This window comes from Spermophilus citellus, assembly GCF_964194105.1.
Source record: "Spermophilus citellus genome assembly, chromosome: 5".
NCBI lineage: Eukaryota > Metazoa > Chordata > Mammalia > Rodentia > Sciuridae > Spermophilus > Spermophilus citellus.
The window spans coordinates 148,233,120-148,246,183 of NC_138186.1; the positions used below are offsets into that span (position 1 = coordinate 148,233,120).

At 35.4% G+C, this 13,064-nt stretch overlaps 1 protein-coding gene across 1 annotated transcript in view; it reads right to left on the bottom strand.

The window, feature by feature from the left end:
- The window catches only part of TXLNB (taxilin beta), a 45,207-nt gene extending 32,455 nt beyond the window's left edge, over positions 1-12,752 (bottom strand). The window contains exons 1-3 of the mRNA XM_081293785.1: positions 12,594-12,752; positions 9,619-10,068; positions 2,087-2,178 (exon numbers count right to left, since the gene is read on the bottom strand). Of these exons, the coding sequence (XP_081149911.1) occupies positions 2,087-2,178; positions 9,619-10,068; positions 12,594-12,741 (690 nt within the window). The 5' untranslated portion in view covers positions 12,742-12,752. The remainder of the gene's footprint in view (positions 1-2,086; positions 2,179-9,618; positions 10,069-12,593) is intronic.
- Positions 12,753-13,064: the final 312 nt, after the last annotated feature.

Below are 13,064 nucleotides of genomic sequence, written 5' to 3' on the forward strand. Positions count from 1 at the left end.
AAATCATATTACAGGGCTTCTCAGCTTCATCACTATTGACACAATGATCCACATAATTTTTTATTGGGCAATATCTTGTCCATTGTAGGTGGTTTAGTACCATCCTTGGCCCCTGTGCACTATATGCTAATAATTCCATCCCACTTTGACTTTCAAGTCTATATTCAGACAGATGCCTGTTGTCCCTTGATGGACAAAACTTCCCATTTGGAGAACACTGTCCTATGTGGCTTTATGTGAGTGTCAGAAGGAAGGTACCCTGCATGTATTTTTTAAGCTGGAAAAGAGATGATTTGTGCTCACTCATTGACTATTTACCATTTTAGTTATACTGCAAGATCATACAAATCTAAAATTTAAATATATTTTACTTTGATCTAAGTGAAACTTCTTTTTAATATAAAATCTCTTAACTTTCTGATCTTTTTTAAAAAAATTAGTATGTGGATAATTTTATTGAAATAATTCAGATTTATGTGAATGCATATGAATGCATGGAACTTCTTAATAAATGAAAGTAAACATATTGCAACTAAGTCAACCTTAGCTAAATGTTGGGTTTTGTGATTTAACAATGCACCTAAGCATGGTTTTTCTGTACAATCGTAACAGGCATATAGAATTTTATCTGCAATCTCTCTCTCTTTTAAAAAAGTAAAATTAATACCAAATGCTAAATTAGAATTGCTTTAATGATGTTGTTTTAACTACCTAAAAGTTAAAAAAAAACTTGCAGAAACTGTTTTTCTTAGGCCATTTCTTAATTTAGTCATGTGTCCTTATTTATTAATGAACTTACCCTTATTTATTAATGAATACAATGGTGGATAATATTACAGGATTCAGGCTATAAGGATGAGTGAACTAAAGTGTCAGTTTGATTCAGAGCTTTGAAATTTATGATTTATTCCATGTTAACAATGATATTTCAGATGTTTTCTACATTAATATCCAAATTAATGAGCAAGGAAATAGGCTTTCTTCTCCAAGTAAAAAATTAAAATTCTTCATGTTTTTTCCATCCTGAAAAAGAAATGTAATGAATTTTGGAGAGCAAATTTTTTCCTTACTCACTTTTTCTGGGAATGATATTTGGAGTTTTAAAGTTTGTTATAGGAGAATAAACAAATGCCAAAGTATAGTAATTAAGGTTTGAATTGAGTTAGATTTCCTAGCAAATAACCTCTGCGGAGATGACTGCTTGACTAGGAAGATGAGTGGGTTCAGGTGGTCGTTGGGGCCAAGGTGAACAACCCTGACTTGTGGAGGAATCTTGGTCAGGCTGGAGAAGTGATTCTTCTCCAATACACTACTGTGGTAATGCAGCACTGTAAGTGACATCCTGTGCTGATTCAGAATTCAACCCAGTAAAGCCAAGTACAGAACGGGGCTCTAGAAACCAAACAAGAATGGCCTTGGTATGAGTAGGTAAGTTGAAGGGGCAGCCGGAATCTATTTCTTTCTAGTTTCTTATTGAAACTAGAGATATTGCCCTCACTGAGCCCTCCTCTTTTCTTTTATTGGCCAGTTTTAAAGCCTGAGAAGAAGATGCCCATTCAACAACTCTTACATAACTTGGTTTGGCTTCCCTTGATTCTGGGGCCCTGTTGAGAGGAAGGCTGCCAGGGGAGGACCTGGAAGTAGACACAGAACAATTCTCATGGAACGATTACTTTGCTATTGTAGGGGAGGAGAGAAGAAGGAGAAATAGAGAAATGAGCCATACCAGACAAGAGTGTGCCATAAACTGAGGGGTAGCATTAATTCAACTCTCTGCCTTCCTTCCTTTGTTCCTTGGAGATATGACTGAATAATAGTCTAAGATTTAATTATCCTTATGTTGAGTATATTTCTGCTTTATTCTAAAGTTTAAAAGAACTTAAAAATATCCATGATTTTCAATTATCTGTACTTTTCTCTCATTCCCAAAATTATGCACATAGGTGAAGGTAGATTCTGATTCTATCCTTTTTCTTTCTTTTACTGTTATTTATCAATTTTTCTTTTCCTTAAAAAATTCTTCTTTTATGAATTTTAGTTTTGATATTGCTGATCAAAAAAAAAAAGAGTCAATCAAAGATCTTACCAATTCAGCATACTTCTTGAGTAAAAAATCAAGCTTTTCTTCAGGTGTCTGTAGCTTGTTCAGATTTTGCATTAGCAATTTGGCTTCTTTACCTTAAAAAAGGGCATAGAGGAGTGTTACTTAAAAAATAAGTGTTGAGCTTGTAGTTAGTTGATGTGGACTGGTATCTCAGATTGGTTACTTGCAAGTTACTACCAACATTGACCAAGTTACTAACCTTTCTAAACCTCAGATACAATTTTCTTTCTTTCTTGGTGGGGGGGAGATATTGGGGATTAAACTCAAGGGCACCTGACTACTGAGCTACATCCCCAGCCCTATTTTGGGTTTTATTTAGACAGAGGGTCTCACTGAGTTGCTTAGTGCCCACTATTGCTGAGGCTGGCTTGAACTCATGATCCTCCTGCCTCAGCCTCCTTTTCCTATACAAAAAGATGACACCTACCTCATAGAGTGAGGATTATGATTAGCTGAAAAGTTTATGAAAAATGCTGCTACAAGTTCATGTCGTGGTAAACTCTCAATGTTTGCTGTAAGAATAATGCCCAAATTTTCATCTTAAGAATTCATTCTTGTTACTTTCTGCCTTGTATTCTTAATATTCAAAAGACACATTATGTATCAAAATACTGACTTATGAAAGAATAAATCACCTATTTTCCTACTTTCATAAGAAGCAAAACAACAAGTCAAAATTCCTGGTTAGCATGAAAAGGCCAGTATCAACACATGGAATTGCTAAAATTAAAATTAAAAGCAGAGAAACTTGACAGTGTAGTGTGCTCATTTACTGATCCCCGTCCATATTCTTTTAGTATCCCTTTCTCCTCTATTTGCTCACAAACCTGTTCTATGATCATATATTCTATCATATATAATGTAAACTCTAATCATATATCCCACCAAACAGAATAAGATCAATATAAAAGGAAAACATTCGAAACATGGAAGAACTTTTCCACAGTTCTTTTTTTGTCTCCATGATTCTGGACTTGGGCTTCTCAGGGCTTCCTTTGCCCCACCCAGGCCTTATTAATCTCTGATGGCAGTTTCATTTTCTGCTCACAATTGGACTTGGTGCTACATTTTAAAACTAATCTGTCCATGATTATTTAACAGGCATTCTCAGGGTTTTCAAAGTGGGGTAGTCAAACCATCCAATAGAGCCCATGTTTTCTGACACAAATTCACACTAGAATGTTAACCAATTTTGACAACCTATTCCTCAAAAACCGACATTTCATCTTGGCTAGAATATCTGCTTCCATACCGGACAGGCAAATGTGTGATGGAATTAGGGTTGCCAAGAGGAACTATGGGCATGGAATATGTACTAAAAAATTATTAACTGTTAACCTGAAATTCAAAGTTTATTGGGCTTTTTTTATTTTTATTTACTTAATCTGGCAACCTTACATGCAATTTAAGAATTTTAGGTCTAGAAGAAACTTCAAAGACTATCCAGACTAACTGGTTTACTTTTATAGATAAAGTATCTAAGACTCAGAAAAAAAAACAAAATTTATAATTAGTGCTGGCATGACCAAGGCTTGAATCCAAGGTTACTCTTCTTGTTCTAAATCACTGTACTGCAATGGGGAATTTGGATTCTAGGGAAACCCAGAGAAATAAAAGAAAATTCTTTTGAAATAAAGAAAAATGACCTCATTCCCAGCCATTAGTTTTTATCTGTCTTTGCCCAGTGAATTAATTCAGATTAGAGACATAGCCTAAGACAAGGGAGAAGGTGTGCGTGAGTGGGGCCTCTCATCTCCTCATTTATAGCCTGTGGCATGATGCTTTCCTTTGCAATTGATAGTCACTGCTGCCCCACCCTTACTGGATGCATGATTTCAGTTACTCCTCTAGCTTCTGGGATGATCTGCACCTTGACTTTAGACCAGTAAATTGAGCAACTACTCTCCGGGTTATTGTTACTCATTAAAGGCAAGTGATTACAGTGGATCAGGCCTAGCAGTGTTTGGCCAATGGCAACTGCTCAGTAAACATTGATAATAATAGGATAAAACAAAGCCAACTATCTCACACTGGTATCATGTGAATACTACAACTAGAGGAAAGACAGGTCTTATTCTCACCTGTGACTTTCAGTGTATGCTGGGACACCTCTCATTTTGAGTACTGACATATGAAATCATTACTTGTTTTATTTGGTGGAGTTAGAAAAAATTGAGTGAGTCCAGTGGTTCTGTCTCCCCAATTAAGAATCTCTCTCCTTAGCTAAGGTTTTGTTTTCAGTAGCTGTACAGACAGTCTATTGTTAATATTGTTTATTTAACCTTTGTATTCATTAAGGTCCTTTCTGCTCTAAAAGTCATTATTTTGTATAGAAGGTTAACATTCAGATATATCAATACACCTTTGAAAAAACAAATACACCTTTAACAAAAACAAAAAATTCAACAAATTTGAGATAGAGTATGTGTCCAATTTATAAATTTGTGACATCAGAGACTTTAGGTTTTAAACTTGAATTGTTTTTGTTTGACTAGGATGTTGTGTGCATAACAGAGGAAGAGGGGGATAGCTAGAGAATTGCTTATCCTCTAATAAAAGCTATAATTACATTCCCATGGAAACAGGGTCATTTGCTGACACAGTTAGATTCAGGGCAAAAACAACTGACTTGACTGTGAAACATCGTATCAGGAGGGGGATCACCTGCCTCCTCTTTGATGTGTCATTCCACAGCAAGCTTTACTTCTTCCCCATTACAGCTGGGGAAGGCATATGGCTACCACACTACAAAAGGCTCTGTTTTGCCACAATAAAACCCACTATTCTATGTAATTAATATGCACCAAGAGGAAACATAAAAATTAAAATTAAGGAGCAGGAAAATCCTAACAAAGAAAATGCTAGGTTGGATAGAAGTCTACATGAAGGTTGAACCACCTGTGCAGCTAGAGTGTCACATGTGGCTGTGGTCACTGGCACAATTGTACTGGAATCTGAAGGTATTATTTTCACATCAAAGAAATTAAAAATCTTAAATTAAGACAACTGAACCAGCTGTAGCAATGTGGGTCAGAATTTTTCCTGAACTTCTAGCATAGTAATGATTGTTTATACTAAATATAGTGGACAACTTATGTAGATTTGACGTATTCAAACTTCCAAAACTATGTTTTGTCTTTTCCAAAATTATTTTTTTGATCTTTGGGACCAAAATTTTGTCTTGAATACATATTTGTGTGCCTTTTTGTCCTCTTCCTGGTTTCCATATGTTGTGATCAAAACTTACAACAGTAATATTATAAACATTCTTTCAATGTTAGACCCAAATTGACATTTCAATATTAATTGTCCCTAATAATATAATTTTTAAAATAACATATGTAAGACAAATAATTACTGAGCATCTATGCATATCTTTTCAAGGGAATAAGCTTCATATATCTAGAGAATAGGAAGGATAATGTAATTAAATTCACACTGGACTAAAAAGAGGAGACATGAGTTCTAAAATTGACTCTGTCATTGTTGAGCAACCTTTCTTTTCATTTTTTATACCCTCAATTTTCTTGTTTATAAGATTAGTGGGTTAACTCAATGGATTCTGAGTTTAGTCCTAGAGTAACTTTTTTTTTTGTCAGACTCTTAAACTCTCTGCATTTTAATTTCCCTGTGTATAAAATTAGTTGACTAGATGGATTCTGAGCTCAGAATGGACCTGTGTATCAGCTTTGTTTTTCTCCCAGGTTTATACTTCAAATCTATGACTTCCTAGTCAGTCAGTTATAACCAAAGTATTAGAAGGTATATTATATATTATGATTGTCTTAATCTTATTATTTTGTGGTACTTTTGCAGTCCATGTAAGGTTGTCAAAGAAATGATTACTAAATCACTGTGACCCTGAAGGGTGGGGTGGGGAAGCATGGGGGATACTTTAGATGTTAACAAGACACTTGTGGAAACTTTAACATAGTACCATATAATGGGGAATCTTTTTGTTTATTTGTTTGTTTGTTTCTTTTTCTTTGGATGCCCAAGAGAAAGAAATTCTACCAGCTAAAGGAATTTTTAAATGCTCCCCAACTGCTTTAGTGTGGGTGCATTGACTGTGGAGAATAAGCATCCTCTATGGGAAAAGCAAGTCCTTTATGTTTGGCTTTAGACACATTTCCAACTTACTCAGGGTGTCCTGGGGTAAAAAGGTCTTGCTGGTTTAATAAGTTTAGGAAATGATGGAATCTGTGCCCATCACTATTTGGGATTTTCATTGTGTATGTGTATATCGGAGATCAGAAAATTCTGGCATTGAGGAAACTGTTTAATTTTGTCTGAAAACTCATATATCCTCAATAATATACTTTGGAAAATTTTGAATTATGGAGTCAGGACATTTCAGTGTGTCAAAACTACCAATAAAGCAACTAATACCTGATAATATTATAGTTAAAGACTTTAATTAAGAATGAAAGCAAAGTTTAAGGGTAGATCTTTAAGTATGCATTGAATGCTTAATTAAAAAGAAGTTTTAATAGGGCTGGGGTTGTGGCTCCATGGTAGAGCACTTGCCTAGCATGTGTGAGGCACTGGTTCGATTCTTAGTACCATATAAAAAATAAATAAAATAAAGACATGTGTCCATCTATAAGTAATAAAAATATTTTTTAAAGAACTTTTAACAAAAAGGTTCTAGAAGAAGACTACAGCCAGAACTTTGTTTTCTCCAATAGGGTAGAGGAATCCCTTTCTGGAGCCATAGCAACATTGCTTCTACATCTACTTGTGTCAAAATTGTCATGGTGCCTTGGCCCTCACATTGGACCTACCAGTTCTAAATCTCAGAATTTTGACCAATTCTTCATTTGGTTCTAATGCAAAGTTAAGTTTGAAAAACCATTGATGTAGAAAAAATGCAGCGTCATTTAATTGATAAGCAGTCAAGAAATCTCCTAAAATAAATAACTGAAATAAGTTTAAAGTGGTTATTATTAGTATAGGTTTGCCTAAAAGTGTCTTAATTTACTAACAAAAATAGTACTGTGTTTGACAAAACATGCAAATGATGTTGAATGGGATGGCACAGAAAAGTGCTTAGCTCCACAAGGGTGATTAGAGTGTGTCTCTGAGTCACAAACATTGATTCTAGTCAAACACATTCATTCGGAACTTGGTAACTTGTAGACAGTGCAGTACTAGAGAAACAGAATTTTTCTTATACTAAAAATAAAAAACAAAAGCATTCTGATTATTTGGTAATTGTAAGATTAAAACAAATTATGAAATAACTCATGGAATAGAAAGAAGAAGCCCAAATTGGTTACCTTGAATTTTATCCCTATTCATGTTTTTCCATCAATACAAGACACACACATGGATTCCTATGTAAGTTTTAGGATGATAAAACAAATGGTTAAAAACCATTCTGTTTAGGAATACTTGAAATTGTTCAACTCTGGGATGAGATTTTGGATACGGTTTTATGGAAACTTTAACAATGACTAATGCAAAGGGACATGTCTAAGATGTTCTGATTAGAGAAAGAAAAATCTGCTCTATACCACAGTGTAATTTTATTATATTTCCCTATTTTCTAAAGACACTGGAATTCTTTCCACCTTGTACTTTGGAACTTGAAGCTATTTTAAAGGTATTTTTCTGGATACTTTTCATCTTTATGGTGAGTGGATCAAGTCTGTCATTAGAATGTATCTTTTAGCACTTCTTGAAAGCTTTGCAACAATGGGTTCAATCATCAAGGAGATCCTACTGCAATGGAGATTTACTTTTAAGTTTGCAGATAATAATTTGTTATTGGAGTTTGAACCCATTTCTAACTCCAGTGTCTGTATCCTTTTACTCTGTACACACTATCTTCTAGAAATGAATAAGATGTCATCACCTTTATTGATAGGTTATCCATCTAGTATAGAAGGCAGATATATAAGCAAATAGTTGGGGCTGGGGATGTGGCTCAAGCTGTGGTGCGCTCGCCTGGCATGCGTGCGGCCCGGGTTCGATCCTCAGCACCACATACAAAAACAAAGATGTTGTGTCCGCTGAAAACTAAAAAATAAATATTAAAAAATTCTCTCTCTCTCTCTTTAAAAAAAAAAATAAGCAAATAATTGCTGCAGATTAGTGGCAAATTAAGGAAAGTGAGGCTAATTCTACCTGGGCACGGCATAAGAGGTGGCATTTGTAGGAAGTGTTCCAGTGAAATTCACCAGGGAAGACAGGAAGAGGGACTTTCCATGTGCAGTATCGTTCTTTCAGTACATAGCTATAAAATTATCACTCTTATTCTTCGTTCACAGCTATCTTAGGTACTATCAATCCTTTGTGCTCTTCAAAAAATATTTCCTTTCCCTGATTTTGCACTTATCCTATGTAACAATTAGTCTACATGTCTGCTTTCCTCTCTATACCTAAATATCCTTGACCAAAAGGCCATGGCTTATATATTTTTGTGTACCTCTCACTGTGCCTCATAAAGACCAGGCATTAAGAAATAAATATTCATTGAACAAAAGAATTAATAAGAGTTCAAGTATATATTTTCTGCAGTTGTTGACAAATGCAATTGATAACATTTCTGGTGAATTCTATGCAGTGAGAAATATTTTATATAATAATGGAACACATACTACTAAGTGATTTAATTGACACTCATTGTATATACAAACCTATCTATATTTTAATATTTTGCTTATATCTAGACTCCACTAGTTTTGCTTTAAACAATTTCTTTCTCATTCATTCATTCATTCATTCTTATAACAAATATCTATTGAACTTAAAATGTGTCATCCTCTGTTCTATGGAATATGCATCCAGTGACATCAAATACACATACACCCTCTTGAGACACTGCTTTTGAGACAAAGATCTAGTAAGGAGGAAATACATTAAGCAGATAATTTAAAAAATCATTTCAAATACAGATGAAAGCTATGATGGAAAGATACATAGTACTGTAAAGACCCAAAACAGTTAAGAATTATCTAGTGTTTGGCTAAGGAAATGCCATTTTAGTGGTGAATTGAATGATGAGTACGAGTCAAGTGCCCAAATGGCTGAATTGGGGTGGCAGTGAGGAATGTGTAGAGATTTTTAGGTAAATAAAATTGGGATATGTACAGTCCCTTGGGGAATAGAACATGGCATTCAATTCTTTGAAAGAGAAGATCAGAATGATTGCAGGGAGAGTGGTAACAGGGTCACAATATTCAGGTAGAGGATGCTGAAGAGGAGCAGAGGTATGTGAGGTAAAGCTGGGACTGCTTGGAGTTAGACAATTAGGGCCTCAAAAAAATATGTTATAAATTTTGGTTTTCTCCCTGCAAGCAATAGGAAGCCATTGAGACAGAGAGTAGATATGTAATGTGTTGAAAAATTTCCTTGTGCTCTATTGAAGGGAAGTGACTAGAAACTTTAGGAAACTCTGATGGAAGGTATTCTAGTAATCCAAATATGAGATGTGGCTTTTAATAAAGGTTGAAGGAAGTACCCTGTTTTAGGAATAAATAAAAGTCATGTATTAGAATATAAGTACTTGCCTAATCCTTTTAGGATTTTCTTTTCCAATTTTTGCTCTTTATTGCCAACAGGTTCTTTGACTATGGATGGTTCTTCAGAAGCAAGGGGTTCTCTTTCGGCCTCTTCATTGGTTTCCTCACAGTCCCCATCCTCATTGTCAGGTGCCTCTGCATTTTCAGGCTGCTCCTGTGTTTTGGCAGAGCCTTCTTTTCCTATTGTACTGGCAGCAGATCCATACAAGTTAATAATGTCTTCCAGTTGTCGATTCAACTCTTCGGAGATATCTTGAGCTCCCTTTACAGGGTGCACACTTGTTGCCTGCTCTGGTTCTTGGAGCGAGGTTGAGGAATCCTGACCGTTTTGCTTCCCCAGGCCATTTTGATTAGGTGATGATGAACTGTCTCCTGGCAGAGTTGACTCTTCAGTTGAGAGCTGTTCAGAGTGATTAGTCTCCATACTGGAAGTAGTGTCTAGTGGTAAGGACAGTTAGGTTTTACTTATTAATCCAGTTACATATTAATGGGCAGGATACTTCCCAAATAGGTACCAATTAATATGTTTTCTAAGATTTAATGACTGTACTTTAATAAACTATTGATATCACAATTAGTAAAGTAGAAACAATGGGAAGCCCTTTTCAAATCAAGTCACATTACCCACATATTTTTTGTTTAATCTACAATTTTCTGTAGCATCCCTTATTATTGATATTAACTGATTAATTTGTGCTGTTGATTTTTGTATTATTTGACATTTTGCTTAGGCCAATTTGTATCATGATTTTCTTATATAATTCTGTATAGAGTTACAATCATTGAAGATACAGGATATATATGTTTTCCTTCAAAGTTAAAATTGTCAAGAGCCATTGTTCTTATTAAAATCATTCATAATAATAATATCCCTAAACTCTATTTTGATTTGTAAGTCAAGATTTGATTAGTATGCTTTGATGTAAATGCATCACTACGCTACTATAGGAGATATTTCTTGGTTTTCTAGTATATGCTTTTTCCCAGATGAGCAGCATGCAGTTATCAATCAACAAAACACTTTTGGAGGATCAAACTAGCATTGCTTTTGGAATAAGAAAGGGAAGGAGGGAAGGTATACCTAAACCAAATAATATGGAAACATAATAATGCCTATATTGTTAATTTCTTACATTTCTGCAATTTCCTCTTATTCTGCTAGGAGCCACAAGCAAATAATATGATGCATGGCACTTTCGGTTGTAAGGTGACGCCAGCTAGCCATTGAGATGATATGATTATGTTAAGATTTACATTCATATGGAAATTGGACTCCTGCTGTTCACCTTGGCCTGCTACGGGACTCATGTTATGGGACTCCTGGAGAGTTCCCATTGGTTGGGGAAGGATAGTAGGAGGGAATTCCGGGGGAGGTCCGGCCCCGGGTCGGTAGACCCGACTGCGTGGGTGGACCGGCTGGCTTGTTGGGCGCATACGCGGATTGGCGGCATTTTCAAAAATAAAGTTTTGTTCCTGCTTGAGTGGCTCAAGATTCTGTGCCCAGCCAGACGGCGGCATTATTCAACTCTAAAAATTTGACTTTTTTTTTAAAGAAGAAAATAAATTACAACATTATTTACTAAGTCATGAAGCTCTAGGAAAATGTAATGTTTTTAAAGAAATAGCAGTGCATGATAAACAGGGAAGAGATGAACTGGAAAAATAATTCAGATATAATATGGGCTGTTCGGGAACAGGCATGAAAGAGTGGGCTGAAGATTCTAGAGATTCTGGCCACTATTATTTTTAGGGTTGCAATAAATTTAACTTAGTCCTTTAAGCTGTGGTGTTTTTTATTTGTAAATGATATTTAATAATGAAGATGATAATTAGCAGTATAAAACTATGGCAAGATTCTCACAATTCACAAGTTTTGCTATTCTGTTGGCAAGAAAATAAAAACAAAAACATACTATTCTCTAAACAGCACAGCTTCCTTCTCCTATTCTTAGGTGAGTAGACATCAAATGCTTGGATGACAATGGGAGGGGAAATTTCAGTGCACAGACATTACCACCCACCTATGGCTCTCACCAAATACACATTAACTTAGAAGGAAGCAAGTTCATCAAATTATGCAGCGAACAGCTTCATTGTCTTGTCACTGGATTTTTTTTTTTTTATCCTGACCTCCACTTAGGATGCACATTCATCTATATATAACTTGTGCCTCCTAATCTTGGAGAGATACACATAGCACCTGCTGTCCAGCCAGAGCTATTTTAAGTTCTTCTAAAAATGAATCATGGCATTTAGCAATTCATCCTTGAAACCCAAGAAAATAATTTTTAAATCAATTGAAATAGTAAACATTTGCTAGTTTAAAGCCATATGTGGCATTTCAAGTGTTGGGGAGATTATTCTAGGATGAGATAAATCTAAAATAAACCAAATCAAAGTTTAAGGCAATTACTTTAAAACTCTGTCCATATAATTTTACTGTGATTAGACTATATGCAAGTGTTTTGTTTGTATTTGATTTATTCATTTACCAGATACCATAGTCACTGAGGTTTTTAATACTTAGTTCTGTGGATATTTAACTTTAGACTCCTATTCCATATGCATTTTAAAACAGAATACTTGAGTCATTGTAAGCCACAGGACAACTTAATCCCTAAAGAGGCCTTTGTGAAAACATAGTCAAAAAATTTTATTACTTTTAAATGATCCTTTTTATAGTAACGTATTTTACAACAAAGAAATTATTTCTAAATTTTATCTTCTATAAACTTTATGGGCTTTCACCCTCCTCTGAGAATTTTTCACTTGTACAGGCAGTCCCAGCAAACTATCCCACACACCATGCCTTCCTGAGCCACACATTTTAATTATTCAAATACAACAATGGAAAGTTCTTCAACAGTTCACTGGCAGTCTCAAAGCTGCAAGTTTGGAACACCACAAACCACACCCTTCATCTATCTTCTCACAGGGCCTGGGGGAGTGTTTGTCACACTTACCAGAAGGCAAGGAGCTAAGCAGGAAGAGAGGAGAGAGGAAAGAGGGAGCAAAAAAGCAAGTCAGAGCCGCAGCAACAGCAGGAGCAGGCAGGCGGGTGGCATTCTTACAGGGCTGAGAGAAACCACACACACACACACACACACACATATAAACACACACAGCCCACAAGCACAAGGAGGCAGCAGGAGGAGGTGGGGCAGGGACATAAACATCATATGACACAGTAAGAGAGAATAGGAGCAGCTGGTAGACCTTATCAGACTCTCCATGTTTTGTTCTTTTAAAAATTTAAATCCTGCTTAGCCCCCTGATGAGTACAGTTTTTCACCATTGTCATTCTTTTGAATAGAGATCAATTTTTCTTATTTCTTGGTTTATCTCCAGTGTGGTTTATGAGTCATCTTTTTTTTTTTTTTTTTTTTTTCCTTCTTGAGTTAGCCTAACTAGTGTCAGGTTTCTTACAGAATCAT